Source organism: Anopheles arabiensis, chromosome 2, assembly GCF_016920715.1.
Source record: "Anopheles arabiensis isolate DONGOLA chromosome 2, AaraD3, whole genome shotgun sequence".
Lineage (NCBI taxonomy): Eukaryota > Metazoa > Arthropoda > Insecta > Diptera > Culicidae > Anopheles > Anopheles arabiensis.
In genome coordinates, this window is record NC_053517.1 from 108701482 (window position 1) to 108720397 (window position 18916).

General features: G+C 45.6%; 1 protein-coding gene across 4 annotated transcripts; it reads right to left on the reverse strand.

Moving 5' to 3' along the window:
- Window positions 1–2078: 2078 nt before the first annotated feature.
- Window positions 2079–18812, reverse strand: LOC120895528 (ras-related protein Rap-2b-like). Of its 4 annotated transcripts, XM_040298990.1 has the most exons (4): window positions 18727–18812; window positions 18255–18580; window positions 3750–4327; window positions 2079–3675 (listed from the first exon to the last, which is right to left on the reverse strand). In XM_040298990.1, the coding sequence occupies exons 2-4, from the start codon at window positions 18376–18378 to the stop codon at window positions 3343–3345; spliced, it is 1035 nt and encodes a 344-aa protein (XP_040154924.1). In that variant the 5' UTR covers window positions 18379–18580; window positions 18727–18812; the 3' UTR covers window positions 2079–3342. The 4 variants fall into 4 exon arrangements, with proteins under 4 accessions (XP_040154924.1, XP_040154925.1, XP_040154926.1 ...); XM_040298991.1 differs by lacking the exons at window positions 18255–18580; window positions 18727–18812 and adding an exon at window positions 14797–15714 and having other exon boundaries at window positions 2080–3675; XM_040298992.1 differs by lacking the exons at window positions 18255–18580; window positions 18727–18812 and adding an exon at window positions 4580–4837 and having other exon boundaries at window positions 2080–3675.
- Between the last annotated feature and the right edge of the window lie 104 nt (window positions 18813–18916).

Here is an 18916-nt window from a genome sequence, read left to right on the forward strand (position 1 = left end):
AGTGGAAACTACAACATAATGCTGTATAGGATAATATGATACGGGGTAGTAAGACGGCTTACATCCGCACCTAGATTGCTGCACCTCCTGTACATAAGCAGCAACTCTAAAGCACATACACACACGTTGAAATGCGGGACAATTTGCAAAGACGGCAACGATCGGGATGGTCATCACTGTGGGGGGAACGGTTTGTACCTTCAAAACGGGAACACCGGACACCTTTCCCGCAGTTGGTTGACGCTTCTGATTGACACTTAGCTTTGAGCAATAGTATATAAATCGGCTTCTGTGCATCTATATGCATCATTACGCCGGGGAAAAAAACTATCTTCCTTTTTATTACGTAGATTTTTCGTTGTAAAAAATGCCGTTTTACACCAGTGATTTGTTTGTTGTTCTCATTTTTAATAACAATTTTAACTACAATTGCTTAAAGTTTGTTGCAGCCACAAAGCATCATTGTTGATTGAGATTGAATGCCAAACATGTATAATCATCTTTATATCAAGTTACACGAATGATAGAACATTTATAAACCGAAACTATCTAAAAAGGACAGTCCGGTCCTCGACAGTACGAGCTCGGAGGCCATTGAAGCGACCCCGCAGCATACACTTTCTTGCCAACCATTACTTGTAAACGCCTGTCGTTAGCGATAAGATTCAAAATTAGATAAAAAAAAGCACGCACACGCGGCACGGGTAGCAAACCTCCCAAAAAGGGGCAACGGTAGCTTCCACCTTCGAACTTGCGAGATGAGCTTTCACACAGCCATAAAGCTCATCTTGCATGCAGGTGGTTGAGCTTTTGTCCTTGTCGGACGGGGTTGCTACGCGTCGCTAGGGGGTGCAATTTTAAATTGACCGTTGGATGTGGTTACTAGGGTGACCAGACGACAGTAACTGTCACTTAAAGAAAGAGCTTAGTCGGAAGTAGATGAACACGGGGCAAGAGTAACGCGCAAGCTTTCCAAAAAGCTTGGTATAAGAAGTGTAAGCAAATAGAATTGTTCAGATATTCCAACAAACAAACAAACAAAGGTAAAAGACATCGCACAATAAAACTGCTTTTTGCTGGATAGCTTTTAACATTCCTACGACCCCTACGAAGCAGTATAGCCATGTGTTAGCGAAGAAAAAAACCATAAAAAACACCAACGACTTATTCGTGCTGTCCTTGCTAGTTCCCAGGCCGTAGGTAGGTTGGCGCACGCTCTCCCACACAGCCATTGGGGAAGCGTGCCTGCAGGGTGGCCAGATGTTTTCGGGCTCCAATCTCCCGCGGACTGGGAAACAGAACCAGGGCACGAGGTACGAAATGTGTTCCCCATTTTTTGTGAGCGCTTGAGCTTAAAAATGAAATTTAAAACAAGCAAAACAGTCACAACGAACAGTCGAATAGGAAGAGAGAAGAGAGTGAAAAAACAAAACGTAATTGTAGCGTCGTAGGACGATTTCGGATGACAGGACGAATCGAATTTAGTATTACCATCTCTCCGCTACCACCCCCCGTTTGCCTGGACTCTTTAGCTGGGCAAATGGTTTTTTATTTGATAAGCTTTAACAAACAAAGCCAAGCAAACAGGAATCCAACTGTACATGAGTGAAATAGTTTAAGGGATAGTGGGGCGGTGGATTAAAACGAAAAAGCAAAAGCTTGAGTGAGATCAGCAAACAAAAAAGGGGGTGAAAAGGAACAAATGCGACATCGTTTCCACGTTATATTCTGCTTGCATGTTACGGGCTCATTGTGCTGCCGGGGCACAGTGGAGCATAAATTTAATCTGTAAATTAGTTAATTCCGACGTTCCGCGCTCTGCTCTGTAGCGTGGTGTGTGTTTTTTTAAATTTTATTACAAAATACCCTTCACCATCCCTGTGACTTCCTGCCACTGCGGCCAATTGGTTAATCAGAATCGTTTGAGTTCAATCAATAAACTTTTATTTGACAGTAACTTGATGGGATGGGTGTTGCGATAAATTAATTAAAAATTGCAGGTAGGACACCATTATGTTTCGGATGGGGTTTTTCTTCTTCTGAGTTTCTGACGGGAGTCATTACGAGAAGTGTTTTTTTGTATTTTCATATATGTTATTGTTTTTCTTTTATTGTATATTTCAGCATAAAAGTATACGCATCGTACGCAGGTTCAAAATACGTCAAAGACATTGAATTCTCTCCAACTCTGTGTGTCTCTTTCTCTTTTTTTTGCATTTTTTTTCTACCAAACCGCCATTAGCAGGGGTTCCTTTTTCAGGGAATTCCCTCTTCCAGTTCCCTTCGGCTTTCCCTGCGCCAAGCGTGCAAAGCGCACTTTTTTCTATTATATATCCTTCTCACAGCAGAAACCAGCAACAACAACAACGCCATTTCACCCGGCCAAGCCAATGCGAAAGCGCCAATGCCAAACAGTGCAACAAACGTAAGGGGGGGGAGGTCGTGCTTGCCAACCCTCACCCTTCTATACTCCCTGCTACTCCCCCCCCCCTTTTCCCTTGACCCCTTCAGTATCAAAACGCAGCAATTTTGGTCAAATTGAATTTTCGATTCCAACCACCATCGTCATCATCATCGCCCTCCCCTTTAGCTTTCGTACTTGGGTTGTTCCGATTTACGCTTAAATTCTGATTTGTTTACGACTGCATTCTTGTTTATTTTTTTTCTTCAGAAACATCAAATACACTGTAGCCAATCAAAAAGGGAGAGGAGGGAGTGTTGTTTTGCGTTTGTTTTCTTTCTCCTTTCTGCTTATTTGTTCTGATTTTTGTTCCGTTTTGGATTTTGTATGTTTTTATTTTCTACTATTTATGTGTATATATATAGCCAAGGTAAATGCGTAAAAAAACTAGTCTTCTTTCACTGCTTGCACACACTGCCCCCAAAATACAAACAACAGTTGCTCCATTCAAATTTCACGCACACACACACCCGCTCGGCGCCGCCACTGCCACGCACAAAAACACACGTAAATTCGTCAAACTGAAGCCCCGCGCAATTATATACTGGTACTAATACGGGTTTTGGTTACGGTTTTTGTAAACGGCAAATACTGTTTATGTTTTGTTTTTCTTCTCTGTTTTTTCAAAAAGCGTGCCCCCAAAATTTAACGGTGAAACCGATTTACAACATACAGCAAACCTTTTCGGCCTTTTCGCCAGCTTGGTGGCCATAATTCCCAATTATTTTGCCCATCATTTGTGCTTAACCTACGCGGACCGCTACCAAACAGCGCCCGCTCTGCCCCGTTCTATCAGCGCAACGGCTTTTTCGTTTCTCATGTATCGTTGTGGTGAGATTATTCGAGCTCCTGCAAACTTCAAACTGCCACCTGCCAAGTATTTACTGTACCGAGCAGGAGTGCCGCTTCAGATAGTATTTGGCGGAGTTGGCCCGGGCCGGATTGGTCGCACCGGTGTAGCTCGGCAGCGACTTCCGGCGGCGTCGCACGGCCGGGCTTAGATTGTACTCGATGTTCGCCTGGCGCAGCAGCTGCTTGAAGACGGTCAGGATGCCCTCGTTGTTTTTGGCCGAACATTCCGCATAGCCGCAGCCCCACTCGAGCAGGGCCCGGGACCGGGCGACCTTGAACGGTATCTGCCGGTCCTCCTCCGGTACGTCCGCCTTGTTGCCGACGATCACGATCGGTACGCGGGTGCCTCGCACGGAGATGATCTGATGTGTGAGTAAGAGGGTAAGTAAAACCACATGGACACAGAAACACATCTAAAAACCAGCTCAATACCAACCTGTTCCCGCAATCGTTCCACCTCGTTCCAGGTCTCCTCGTCGTCCACCGCGTACACCAGTATGAACGCACCGCTCGTGTTGATCGACAGGGCGCGCATCGCCGGGAACTGGTACGATCCGGACGTGTCCAGGATGTCCAGCGTCAGGCTCGACCCGTCCGGCAGCTCGTACTCGCCGCGGTGCATCTCCTCGATCGTCTGCTTGTACCGGGACAGATACTTCTCGTACAGGAACTGGGAGATGATCGAAGATTTGCCCACGCGTGCCGCACCCATCATCGTGACCCGGTGCCGTTCCTTCTTTACCGTGGCCGGTGGGGAGGCCGGCACGGCTCCCTCACACCCGAACAGATCGTCATCCGCTGCGGTGCAGACGGCGGCCGAGGAAGAGGAGGATGAGGAGGAGGAGGTGGACGTACCGACGCCGCTCTTGGAAGAGCGGCTGGAGACGATCGAAGGTATTCGTAGCCGGTGACAGGTACCCGGCATCGCGTCGAGCAGCGCAATCGTGTCACTGGGTGGGCGCACTGGGGTGCGCTTTTGGGGCAGGCGAAAAAAGAAACTCCTTACTCTGCTCCCTAAGTAAAAAAGGTGAAAGAAGTGGGTGGAAAAGAATTGTTTAAAAATATATACCTCTGTGAAATATGGGTAAATTTCGGGAATTTGTGACAGCTCCGCTCTGAGGTAGTTTATTGCCGCTTTGGATGAAAGATACCCTACAACTGTCATTGAGCACCGAACAGCGATATCTCTTGCACCGAATCACCATAGCAACGGCTCTTCTCCGACTAGCAATAAGAAAGGGAAGTCCTACCCAGACACGGACGCACCTGTTCCATTTGTTGTCGGTTCTCTTGTGCAGAGACTCCTTTTATATGAAGCAAACAGCAGCAAAACCTGATACTGCACCGTCACCAGTTGAGGGATTGTGAGCGAGAAACCTCACATTACCAATGGTATCAACACAAGACGCCACCGCCTACCTGGTCTACCTCGGGAAGCAACCGCGACGAAAACCCCCCGGCCAACTTCAATCAGATATTCAAATTCAAACGACAAGCGAAAAGACGCTCTGCCGCTTTGAAGACTGCAGTGTCCCTTTGGTCTCGCTTTGTCCCGCACAGATCTGTCTCAAAGATCTGTTGTGAGGTTGTCGACTGAGGACGGATTTATTTTTAGCAGCTGCACCCTCAAACCTCAAGCACGTGACGGAAATAGCAGACCGGCAGACGAAGGACAGGTGAAATACAACCACTTGAGAGGTTTTGGCCCGCAAATCTTAGCATCCTTGCAAATGGGGAGCATCCTACGAACTTCTCCGCGAACGGTATTGTGTTACGCTGCAAAGCTCTGTGAGAAACAAATTACAATTAAAGAGAAGTTTCCACACAGGGCGTGGAAGGTGGTTCTTGCAAACAACGGACAAGAACAAGAGGCGGTTCCGGCGAACTTTGGTCGGCCTTTGTAGAGTTTATTCATGCGAAACCCGAACCTTGTTCCCAATAAATGGTTCAAGGTTTTGGAAAATCCATCCTCCACTCCCAGCATTAGCGACTGTATGGCACAGTTGTGCACGGGCCAAAGTTTTTCACCTGCGCCAAGGATGCTGTCCTACCGTCTAACTATGCAAAGGTACACACACACACAATTCAAACCAATCGGAACGGACACGGCTGCTATGCGAAAAATCGGCATTCCGAGTTAATGGAATGGAATGGACGCAATTCCCAGCAACAGAGCCCGGCTGTGAAGGACGGACGAGCGGATCCACAAGCTGAAGCAACCGGCGGGAAAAAGCTTCAGCACACCCTCTCCTCATTGATCCCAGGGCCTTCTCCCGTGTTGGAAAAGCGTGCAAGCTGATGGATTTGTCTGTTTTTTGTTTGTTTAAAATTTGGCAGAGCCTGTGCTGGTGTAATTTTTCTGCTGCTGCTGATGGCATGAAGCCGGTTGCCGGGCCTGCCGGTCGTTTGAAGTCACACCGGTCGGTCCGTCGGTCGGTCGGCTGGGCGAGATGAAGGGAAATGTGTCAAAATTTCCGTAGGTTTGGAACGAGAGGTTAACAGCTTTAAACAGCCGGTATCAGCAAAAAAAAAGCAACGAGCTGATAGACATAGCTCTTTTAGGTAACTTTTCCTCCTCGCCCTCACTCATACTCGAAGGATAAAGATAATGGACTAATGGTTCGGTGGTGTCCAACTGCGAGCTTCAGCAACATTGACAGGCTCGGAAAACCTGCGGCAAGCTTGACACATCGAACGGAGCCTTTGCTTGGCCACGTACACCTTTTACAGCAGCCTTTGCGCCGTTGCCGTGTTAAATGATGGTCTTTTGGCATTTATTTTTTGCCGAAAAGCAACAGGTTGCCGCAGCCGTTTCATCTTTCTTTTTGTCGTTTTCCCCAAAGGGACGGCTCATTTTGTGCGACGGCGAGGGAAGCGAACGAAACGAAACCGTACCGCCCCCGCAGACGCTTTTCTGGGACGTTCGGGGGAGTAGAAAATCCGATTAATCTGTTCCACTTATACAATTTTGATCGGCGACCGCCTGGGATTCAAGCCGGTCGTACAAAGTCGTGCTATCATCACGCTTTTTTCCCTTCACAGCAATATAGAGTAGAATGTTCCAACGGATTGTCCTGAGGGGTTGACGAACTGGGGATACTGTGCACGAAGAGGAGAAGTTTTTTTCTTCAAATCAATCCAATTGTTCTGTTTTATGAAGCACACTGTACACTCTATCTAGAACAGTTGCGCAAAAGGGGTTACATTGTAAGGACAATATCGTTTCGTGTGAAGTTTGCATTGCCCTGCAGCTGTTCCTTTTCCGATGCGCAAAACATAAACATCTACAACTGTCTGTTCTGTTTGAAAACTCAACGGATTCAGAGTGAACGGTACTTGTTTTGCAGATTGATTCTTTTTAACCCTTTCCATTTCTGTTAAACTGTTGTAGTTCACATTGCATACCTTCAGGCGTATTCTCACAGCGCACGATACAGTTCTCCTCAAAGTATGCAACACGCATAGCACAACCAGCAACTTCTAAGCGCTGACTGGTATGACTTGTTTTGACGATTTCACTGCCTCCCTCCACAACAATAATAAAAAAAACCAATTAATGGTATTGACACACACATTTTCTGTTGAATCAGCAAGGCTTGCTAGCCAAACCCCGAATACCTGGCACTGCTGCTGCCCGTTTCTTGCGATGGTGTGCCCGTACAATACTGTTAAAAAGTTTGCAGTATGCACAGCAGGCGAGAACAACCAAGCATGGCACGGTGGCAGAACATAGGAAAAAAAAGCTAACCGATCGAAAATCGTAGTAGGCACGTTCGGAACACAGGCGAGATGTGGGCTGAGGCAAAACCGCATTCAACACATTCGCACTCAGCAGCCCCTTCTCGAGCCGTATCTTCCACTCCAAATTCCGATTTGCCAATCAATAAACAAGTGGCACCTCTCGATAAGCCACTGTCCACGTGCGGACGTCCCGGGGAGCTTGCGGACCAAGGACACGCAAGGTGAGATGAGCGTGCGTGTGTGTGAGTGGGCGAGGTCCTGCCCGACCGATCGTGAAGGACGTGACTTTTCAACGGTAAACACGCGCGCTCGCGCCATCCGAGCACTACTGTGCCGCAATTGGCAATTCGTTGCAACACGGTGGGGAAGGCATGACACAGAACTACTCCTCACCCAGAGCGACACTGTGTCAGTGTGCAATCAACAGCTCAGCTTCCGGTGCGTTCCATCATCAGCTCACGAGCACGGTCTGCCCCCTCAAGACGCTTCCAAGAAGCCCCTGGGACGCTGGGAGGAGGTAAAGGAGCAAAAAATTGAAGCCACACACGACCGACGGAAGCGACCAGAAGTGAACAATTGTGCCTGTGAAGAGGGGTGCTATGGGTGGGACACACTTCTCAGTACGTGCCGCCCCGTGATGGCTCCTGGAAAATGGAAGCTTATCAATAATAAGTGCGATGATAATACGATCCCGCAACTTGACCACAGTCAGGGCCGTTTTTTTGCGGCTCTTTCCGCTGAACCTCCCACTGCTTCGGCATCCGGCGCAGCGGAACGGGGTGGAGAATAATATCGAGTTCAAACACGTGTCGCTGCATTATACGCTCCCGACCGCAGAATGCATGCCGTGAATGAAGGAAAATCTATCACCTACCACCACTTGCACCGTTGCATTTTTTTTTTCATTTCCAAACCACTCAATACTCCACTCGCACCAGACCCGACCGACGGGGAGATCACACCAGCAAACAGATAAGCACCACCGTATTATGATAATAAAAATATTGAATAGTAAAAAAGCTCTCATTCTCTCTCTTTCTCGCTCGTTCGCACGTCGACTGTATTTAAAGTGCCACCAGCAGTAGTAGAACCTGTTGCATCAACTTCCGGTCGGAACCGGTGGAGGTGTAGCAGAAGCAGCTGCAACAGCACCACCACCACCAGCAGCAGATGGGCTGCATAATTTAAGCTGATTAAATTTCAAACCACGACACACCAGCGATATGGTGGCCGGCATACTCTTCCCCATTGTAAAACTGCGCCGTAGTGTATGCAGAGGATGCGGTTTAATGTTCCCCGGTGCCGCTGGGGTGACAGATGTATTGGTCCATACGGGCAACGCTTAACAATAGCGAGTTATCGATGAGACCTTATCCATTCCAGCGCGTGTTTCGCTCGTGGCGAATCAAACGCTCCATTGACGCTAATGCACTTCTGTATTTTACACTAATTAACGATTGTATCGCTTTCGGGCGATGATGTGGTGTTTTGGGTGGGTTTGCAATGATCACACGATGACACAAAGGTCGAGATTCAGCCTGGAAGGAGTAAATTACATTCAATGGTGCTGTACATTGGTTGGCTTTGGAACATCGTAGTCTTATTAAAAACGATTAAAAACTCCCAAAAAGAGATAGCTACCTCTACTGTTTATTTTGTCTCGATATTATCGTGATAAGTGCCTAAAAGTATGCAATTTGTTTGAAAAGCTAACAGTTTAACTTCTATTGCAGAGACAAATCAATGCAAATTGCATACTTTAAGGCGCTTTAAGCAAACTTCACTGCTCGTCACCATCAGACGGTGTAAAAGCATCTCCAAAACCATTGCAAACCATTTTCCTATAAACTACCTTCCTAGAGCGGTGTGGTTTTGAGCGACTGATAGTTCCGCAAAATTGGTTGCTCCAACTTATTCCCAGGAAGTTGTAATATTCACAAGAAATGCCATACTTTGGCACGCTGTATCAGCGACAAATTCCTCGGTTAGCTTCCGTTATGATGCGCTGTCGGCTTCCATCCCTATCACATGCCTTCAGGGAACGGAAAGTCATCGATGAAACCGACCAGAAATTGCACACGATCACTCATTTTGCATGCACATACAAACCTCATGCTTCCCTTCTTCCCCATAGGGGTTCGCACATACATTGGCATGAAATGGAGTAACCAAGCACAATTTATTATGTATGTCATAGTACTCCGCATAGCTCGGCATTGGGGGACTGGGCAAGTTGTACAAGCTGAGTGGTTCCCGCTGAGCTAAACACTTTCGCATAAACTGGACCACATCCCGAGAATGGTACGGGAAGGAGTAGGATACCGCTTAGCCCCATTTAGGAAGAACGCTGCCAACCACCGCTAGCGCCGAGAACGTTGTACCGATGCCCCCTTTTCTCAAATGGTGTTTGAGTTGCAGGAGGTCAGACAAAAGCTTCGCCCTGTTTTGGAACAGAAAACACCAAAGCGTATGTTGTTCATACGATCACAGGATGCTGGTTTGTTTCGGCTCACAATCAGTTTGCCTCAGACGCAGCCACATCACTCACTGTCCGCAGCCACATACAGCGCAACAAGGGTACAAGGGTTTGCAATCAGTGCGCGGTTGCGCTTGCGAAATGGAACAGATTCCTTCACGAAGCAGGTCATGCCGAGAAGATGAGGCAACCTGCTCGACTAAACTAGGCCAGCGCGTCGGGACGCTGGGTTAATGCGAATTCCATCACACTATGGACACGATGGACTGTGCTGATGCTTTCCCTTCTCCCCGCAGCACTCAGCAAGTTACTGTCCAAAAGTGCGTGCCTGTAGCAGTGGAAGCACCACTGTGCAGCGTGAGCTCGCTTACGATACACCAACAGAACGTGTATGATTAGGCTAGATTAGATTTCAACGAATCGAAGCGGGGCAAACCACGACGGGACGGAAGTGACAAAGCTGGACGGAGCCCGGTGTGACAAACGGGAAGGGGTGTATAAAATGGCGATGAAAGTGATGCCATCGTCACAATTTCGCTCGTAATGACACGGGACGACGCAACGGGGTAGTGGAGAGACAGTGGGGCGGAAGCGATATCGTGTATCGTCGTTGTCGTCGTCGTCGTCTGCCATCGGAACATGTTGTTATCGACGATAAGCGATTTTATTCGATAACACTCCTCGCTGTGCAAATAAAAGGGAAGTGAAGAAATGGCCAACCAGTTTGTGGGGTTTGTGTGCAGGGAAAGAGAATCGGGCAAGCGGTTGTGGTGGTGGTTGTGGAAATGATCAACTCCCTCCTCGTGCCCATCCATCACAGGCAGCTATCGTCGTCTGCGCCTCTAGAGGGAAGACATAGTAGGCTAGTGCAAGCCATAGAATGCTCCTTTCACACACACTCTCTTTCGTTCTCTCTCACACACACACCCATAAGCAAAGCACAGCAGAGTGTCCTCCGCGCGATTGTTTATTTATCACAATCAATAGTACTATAAACATGATTAATTCCGCGCCAAGCTGTTGCGATTGAATTTGTGTGCACCAGCCGGTGCGTGCGTACGTTTGCAAGAAGAAAGAAACCTACACACACACACATAAGACCCGGCATCATCATCATCATCATCATTGCCATCACATCCAAAGTGATTAAAATAAAAGGGAAATTGATACTTTGATGGAGACGCATGGTACGTCAGTCGTGCTTGGTGCTCCGATCGGCGCTTCAAGATGGAGCCAACAGTTAATAATTATCCGGTCGGGCTCGATTGCTCTTGGAGGGTTGACGGCTCCGCTATTTAAACACAAAAGTTTCTTCATAAAACTGTCAAGAGGTGGCAATTGAAAGAAAATATCGATTGATTCAGACAAACTCTTACAAAAGGGAGGGAGAGAGAGAGCGAGAATGGCGAGAAGTGCCACGAGCTATTAATTTGTGCACTTTTTGAAATATTTCAATAATTTCAATGGTTTCGCAAAGCTCCCAGTGCACATTCAATTGGCAATAAGTGAGCATTCTTTTGCTCGTCCTTCTCGCAAGTGCAGGAGGAAATAGATAAATAAAAAAAAATACAACCTTCCTGGCAGCTGGTAAAAAAGGAAAGATTTCCTCCCGGGAACGGGAAGAGGATGAGTTTGTTATTTCCCTTTTTTGTGTGTTTTCTTTCCTTTCCTTTTCTTTCGAAGCGTAACAGAATACTTACGGGATGATGGCACACCAACACACACCCATAAGGGGCAGGAAAAACGCTGATAGAGCGTACACCGGCCGTGTCTATCGTATTTCTGCTGGGTAAGCGTCACATCTGTCCCGGTTTGATGATGAAGTCCTTTTACCGTTTTCTATTATACTTGCAAAAATGAAGGTACCTTGGAAAATGGAAACCTTTTTTTTGTGTGAAAGGTATTGGTTCCTTTTTTGCTATTGTTTGAACAATCCATAAGTCTTTTTTTTTTAGTAGGGATCGTCTTCAAATTGATTGAGGTTTGGGTCCTGTAAGGGTCGGTAATTTATGAGTGCACACCTGTGCACATACACACGAGGAGTTTGACAAACGATTTATTTTTCACACGTGTCAATTAATCCAACAAACTCAATATGTCTTGGTGGTGGGTTATGGGTGCACTTTATCGATGTTTTTTTTTTCTGTTACATCCGTGAAAAAAGAAACTTTTGGGTCGTCAAAAAAGGCAGCAACTATTCTTCATCCTATTAAGGGAAATTCCCACAAGGAAACGAACCGATTCCTCTCGGCTGTAAAAGAAACTCTTGTGGTTTTAAGGACGCTTAAACCTTTTAAAACAAGTTTTTTATGGTCCAACTCTCCAAAGTGTGAACGACCTCACCGATTGGCGGTTGGCCAAACTGGCTCACCGAGTTGTAACTTTTTACTGTTTTAAAGCACTTTACCCACTCTCCGTCATCTGGATTGACTTCACACAAAAAAGAGCAAAACGGCGGGAATATCCGGCACCAGTTCCTGGATTCTCAGTATCTGGCCTTCTTCCAGGATGTACGTGCCCCCGTGCGCTCACTGGACGGTAAAGAACCAACGTAACGTTCCTATTTGCTTCAAGAATCAACACACAAAGACACAACCATCACGGGACCGCAACGACTGGGCAGCGGAACTGTCTGTGCCTTCGACCGACGGCGACACTGGGACGGCACAATCCCTTTTCCTGGAAGTTCAGTTCAACCCACTTTGCTCCTTCCCTCCTTTTTTCTCTCTTCTGTAAATAAAAAAAAACAAAAACAAACACACGAACCCAGCGTTCATTGGCCGCAGTTGGCTCGGTTTACCAGCCCAGCGTGCGAAGAAGGTTCCAGAAGCAAAACACCTTCTGAGGTGAACCTTTCCAAAACGGCCCGATGTACCTCGTAGCTACGGGCCCCACATTAACTGGCGGTAAGTTTTTCAACCGAAAATTCTAATTTACTCGCCGGGCTCTCTCTGGGATAGGGTTTAGGACGAGCCTCCTTTTCTCTTTTTTAATTATGAGCAATGATCGTCCGGCATGAAAGGGTTTTGCAGCGTGGTGATAAGATAAGCATAATTAAGTAAGCAAACGTTTGATTCAATTTCAATTTTGTTCTCTGCTTCTGCTAGCTAAACAAGCTACCAAACACTTTCTCAAAGTGTGTTTAGGAGGTGGAACAAGCTGTTCATATAGCACTCATCGTTGGTCTCGGATAGGGAGAATCGGAGAAGCTCCTAGAACATTCTAGGGTTAGAGCATAAAACTTTCGAAAACCTTGAGTACACGTTTCGGGAAATTTGACCCTCCCCAAAGCTCAAACCCTCCCCCTTTTTGTGCTGCAGTGTCCATTTGACCCTCGTGTAAACACACACACACAGCATGTGGTGGCGGTTGAAGTAAGCACATGAGCTTGTGTTTGTATCAAACGGAGCTTAGATTTCAAAATGATAATATGGTGTTTAGTTCTCACATCTGTCCCTACCCAAAAAAATCATCTTCCAAGTAACGACCGAGCAAGTAATCAAACCGAAAGCTAAACTGTTTACACCCAATGTTCGTGGAATTGCGGATGACTCCACTCGTGGTGACCCCTCCCCTCTCTCTCTCTCTCTCTCTGTCGTACATCCAGTCCCAGTCACCCGAGCTGCTAATGGATCAGATTTTACCACCTTCCAGGAAATTAAGTAAGCTCGGTTAACTTCCCATCTTGCATGTGCGCGCGCGTATACGTGCATGTTGCGAACGGTAAAACTTTTCCCATCCGCCATTTTGCAGAAAGAAAAACGACAGTCAAAAGAATGTCTGTCACACATCTCTTTACAACAATTTTACAAGTGTGTACAGAAGGAGCAAGAATTTTACATGTCACCGTGATCTTTTTTTCTACACACCACCAAGCAATTGCTTGGACTCAGAATGCTTATGCTTCTTTTCTTCTCGGCGATCCATATTCCATTCCAGACAACAAAAAAGGAAAAAGAAGCTACCCCCAGAAACGGCTTAAGTGTGTGCGTGTGCCTGACGCACGTTCCGCCGTTGTCGCTGAAAGCGGTTTTCGGTTTTCCGCAGAAAAATGGAAATATTTTTCCTTCGAATGCCTGCCAACCGATCGTCATCGCATTTAAAAAAAAACGGAGCCCCCCGACGATGGCTCAACGGTAAAAGCAATTTTCATCAAACAAACCAGGCACAGATGCACGGTGGTACACCTTTCGGGCAGCATTAAAAGCGGCAGCACGCTCTTCCAGGAAAATGTTTCCGAGCTCAGCGCTTTTTTTTCGTGGCTACAGTCTGTATAATTAACACAGAATCTTTGCCATTATCACCTGCCCGGTGTGTGTGTGTTTTGTTTTCCTTTTATCTTTGTTCGTTTGGTTGCATTTGATGGATGAGGGATGAAAAATCATCCAAATAAATTGCAATAAAAATCAGCAAACACCTCACACTGCCACGCCCAGCAGCTGAGCTCTCTATACGAGGTTGCCTTTTGCTCATTAAATTTCTCCCCCAAATTGCAATTAATTGTACAAAGCTCACGAGTAGAATCAGGTGGGGAAGGTAACAGGAAATCAAACGCATATCAACGTTGTAGCCGGAAATCGTTTAGAATTTTGGCGAAAATGGCGAACGAAGTTTAATTAATTTCTTGCTCCAATATCACATCACCGGATGGTACCAGTTGGCTCTACATTGTGCAACCGGTAAGCATCGATCAAGAAGAGGGGAGCGCTAAGCTTTCGATACTGCAAATTTGGAAAAAAATGAGGATTTGGTAATTGGTTTGATATTAAAAAATAAAGTAACAACCATGATGAAAATTTCATCAAATTGGTTTGAAATATAGCAAAAAATTAATAAAACCACAAAAAAGAACAAAATACCAAAAACATAAGTAAATTGAACACAGCCATCAGTTGAGCTGGGGAATATCAATATCATAAGCTTATTAAGTTACCATAGCGACCAAAAAAAAGAATGGAGCCTCACAGACGCCGCAAAGGTATGCAATTTTCATGACAAAATTAGCTTGCCGTAATGAGCTCATTTTAGGCAATTTCAAATAAAATAGGCCCCATTCTAGCAGCCTATTACTACTTCCTACACAGACGAAATTTTAAAAATATCTCCAAATACTTTCACATATATGCGCAATAAGCAACACCCAACTAACGATTACCCATATCAGCAATATAACTAACGACGAACGTCAGCATACGGATATAAAAGGACAGTAACCAACGAGAGGAAGTCCCCAATAATTTAGCAACATGATACACATCAAACGTACTTGCGAGATGCTGTCCGGCTAGCGGCTGCGTCCTCCAAATGTCTGCTCTGCTGCTCGCTGGCCTCACCGGGCGGAGAAGATGATGATTATGGTAATAATAATTTCACGATGCAATCATAAAAAACGCACCCTGTGACGTTCTCGGTTGATTAGGGTGCGATCGTACACGAGTGCCGGGCGAACGGGCGGACGGGACGGATGGTGAATGGGTGGTGTATTGTTCTTCTCTTCTATTTCCTTTACTGTTCGTTTATCACTTTGGGGTTGTAGTTTTTTCCCCCTGTCGGTATATACCGACAAAAAATTTTTTTTTTATGGTTCGGTCGTGTTTTTTTGTTGGCCTTCTTCCACCAACTGTACGGCTAATTAATGCCAAACTTCACGGGTAGTGTTGCGAACGACCACAGGCTGAATTAAACGCACACAGACACACACATACATAGACAACGGCTGTACACACATTCAGTATGCGGGTGGTCAGCAGTTAATCAGCAGCCAACATCAAACGGCTTCCTTTAGCGGGATATTCAAATAACGCACCCAAGGATACACTTTCCTTCACTTTGAAGTGAATGTTATGGATGTAATGAAAGCCCGCACAGCCACACACACGCGTTAGCAGCACTGAGTGAATAAAATCACTGTAAAGGTTTTATTGTACTCGACGATAAGATAAGCGGCCACACGTTATGGCGCTGATTTATTTTACTTTTTCTTTAACACTTTCGTTGGTTAGAAAATTTGCACTTTAACTTACAACACTTCGATGGCACAGTTTTGTTTCTTTTCACTTGTTTTTTTTGTTTCGTTTTTAAAAATACCACAAAAAAATTCGATTTTCAACTCGATCAAAGCGCAACGAACTTTGAATGAAGAAAAATGCCACACTGACTGTTGACCGTTTGCTCAACCGATGGAAGGACGATAACGAATGATAGCAGCCAGCGGTGCGTCCATCCCATTTATATGCCTTACCGATCTGTTTCAACCCGATACCTAACGAATGGGGGGTTTTCCTCTCCCGAGCATTAGTAAGAGAGCGATAAAGAGACAGAGAGAGCGCAGATGAGCAATCGGAAAAGCGTTTTTTCCCGAAATGCAAAAGCTCCGACGCTTCCGAACACGATTGGATGGCGTCCCGGCAGATCCAATGATGGTGGAGATATCGTTGCCTGGGTTTTCCCGGCATCTACTAGCACCAACTTACAGAATATACAAATAAACGAGCAAGTATTATAATAGTATAGAAATTTAACAACAGCAATATGTTCATTTCGTCCACTAATTTCCGTTTCCTGGATCACTTCTAATCCCGCCAGGATGAAAAGAGGTCCCTTTTGTGGTCTACATAATTCCAAAAATTGCTCCTTATTATTTGCAGATCTCATTCGGTGTTCCTTGAACCAGATTTGTACACTGGTACGATCAAACGGAAAAGAGAAGCCCGGCCAAAACGTGATACGAGCTCGGAAAGCACCTTTCGGACCGAAGGGGAAAGTTGAGCAAACCATCCGTGCTAAAAGCTTCTCATTTTTTTTTAAAGAGAGGACACGCTCAGAAGTCTTTTTATACAGGCGAGACAATGGCAGACGGCAATGATGGCATAGGTCGGGGTGTATTTTCCCTCTCGACCAACAGCCTTGTAGTAGAGCGTAGCGTAAAAGTTAGAGGTTCAAGCCGATACTGGGAACTGATTAAAATACAAACACACCTTCTGCGGAATTCAAATAGTCCAAGCTGCTTTTCTTTGTAAATTGAAGTCCACTCAAATGTAGGCTATATTTTACATCCGTTCTATATCTTCTTTATCTCGTTAACATACTAATTCAGTAAGCTACATCATTTGCATAGTTTGAGGCGCATTCAATCAATGGAATGCATACTTTAAGGCATTTTATAGACAGGACTTCAACCAATACCCCAAAAGAATATATAAAAAGGTACGATTTTATGATATTTTTGATTGCTTTCTCCAATACCGTTGGAGCCTCTATCTCCGTCAGTTCAAAGCTCTGTCGACAGTCGACACACCTTAACGTACAACCGGTATCATTTGCATACGCACGGTAGAGCAGCTTCCAAAAAAAACAGAAAGAAAGAGAGAGAGAGAAATACACTATCGCGTATCTGTGAGAGTGAGAGCGCGTTCGAGAATGCCATAGACCTGCTGAAGGCTCCCAAACACCTGCAAATGGCTTTTAATCATCGAGAACCGATCTCATTGTATGTTGGGCGAGTGTCAAGAAGAGAGGAAACTAGAGTCAAGGGCAGCATCTTCTTTCCCGATCCCTCTCCTATCCACTTACTGCAGAGTAGTGAGAAGAAGAGTTTGGAGCAAACTTTTTCTCCTAACGACCGAGCCGAACGCTGTGGCAATTGGGGACCGTTACGGCCGTTTGTCTGCGTTGGTCCAAGCCGTGCAACAGGTTAAATGTGCGGTTGAGGTGAACAAGGGGTGTGCAATTGGTTGAAAATTACAACAGAAGCCTCTACAAGATGGCATTTCATGAACGATGGACACTGTCCGACCTCATTCTAGCCCAATCTACCTTGAAGCACATCTGCATCTGGATACATTTGATCGAGAATTGGAAAATGTCAGTATTGTTTCTTGCTCCAAAGCACAATCTTTGTTTTTGCACAAATGCTCTATTTTGGCGTCCTGTCTATCCCAGTACCGGGAATCAAAACAACACCCATTTGCAGACGAGACGAGAGTGACTGTCCGACCCCCCTCCCCCCAAAACAATCGCAAAAGGTCACCGAGATCACGGACAACAGCGCACCCCGAAAGGAAAATACTTGAGAATCGTAATTCGTACTTTCTACCGAAAGCAACAACATTGCCGGATCGCTCCCCTGGGTTCGATACGTGCCGCTGCTGAGAAGTTGAGTGAATATTTTCCTCTTTGATGGGTTTGCGAGGATTTGTTTTCCGTGTATTTTCTTTCCCCGGTGCTACTTCGCTATAATATCACAACACAAGCGGGCTCGGGGCTTGGGCGAAGCGTGCAGCAAATGTCAAGTGAAATTAAAGCTCATTGCCTTTCATTGCGCTTCAGCCAAAATTAATCCGCCCGAATGTCTCCGTCGGAAAAATGGCAGGCAGAATAAATCGGGGTACTCGGGGAAATTGTACGTTGAAAAGAATTTCTTGCAACTGTTGTATTAAGTAGGAAATCGAACAATCAGCCATGATTGTAATGCTGCCATTATTGTGAATGTATGTGTCTGGGGAGTCGATAGACATAATTGTTTTCCGGAACGTGCAAAATGTAGCAAAAGAAGCAATGTTTTTTCACCACAAACATGTAACAACCATTTATCATAAAGCAATTGTGAAGGCAACGCGTTGAGAACAAGCAACTCAAGCTTCAGTGGCTAGACAACGAACCTTACAGCGCATCACACACAGCGCTCGGTTTAATGATGGTTTAATAAGTGAAAATGTAACTTACCTAATCGTTCGCTTCCAATCGCCATCTCCAGAAGCCATCCAAAAGATACCTTAATTAAGCTAAGCACCAGCAGCGAATAATGCCGAAGGACCTTCACCGCTCGTTCAATATGCCAGCTTAGCATCAGCCGCTCGTACAAATGCGTATCATTTGGGAGTGGAATTGCATGCTCAAAACTGCTAGGCTGCGAGACTCATCAAACTCCGGAACGGTAATCCGATAATCCCGAACCGATCCCCGGGAGAGCCAACTTTCAATAGGATAGCAACAGCCGGTTTCGAGCTCAAACACCGGACGAAAAATATGAAACGAATCAATAAACATTGCTGGAATGATAAAAAAAAGAAAAGAAGAATGATAACTGAAATGTACAGGTGAAAAAAAATAAAACAAATGTAAAAAATACGAATTCGACCCGCGTTAGATTGAATAGAATGCATAAGAGAGTCAAAAAAGAAGCAAAAACACACACACAGCTGAATAAGATCAGGTTTTTATCCCTTTTCCGCTTTGATTGCAATGTTTGCGGGTCTTTTCGATTTTTTTGTGGTTTGTTTTACACATATCCCGGTGGCGGTTGCATTCCACTGCCGAAAACTGCATTTGATTGCATTTGCAGCCGGCCAGTGAACCTGTGCGGATGTGCTGAAATTTGGTTACGC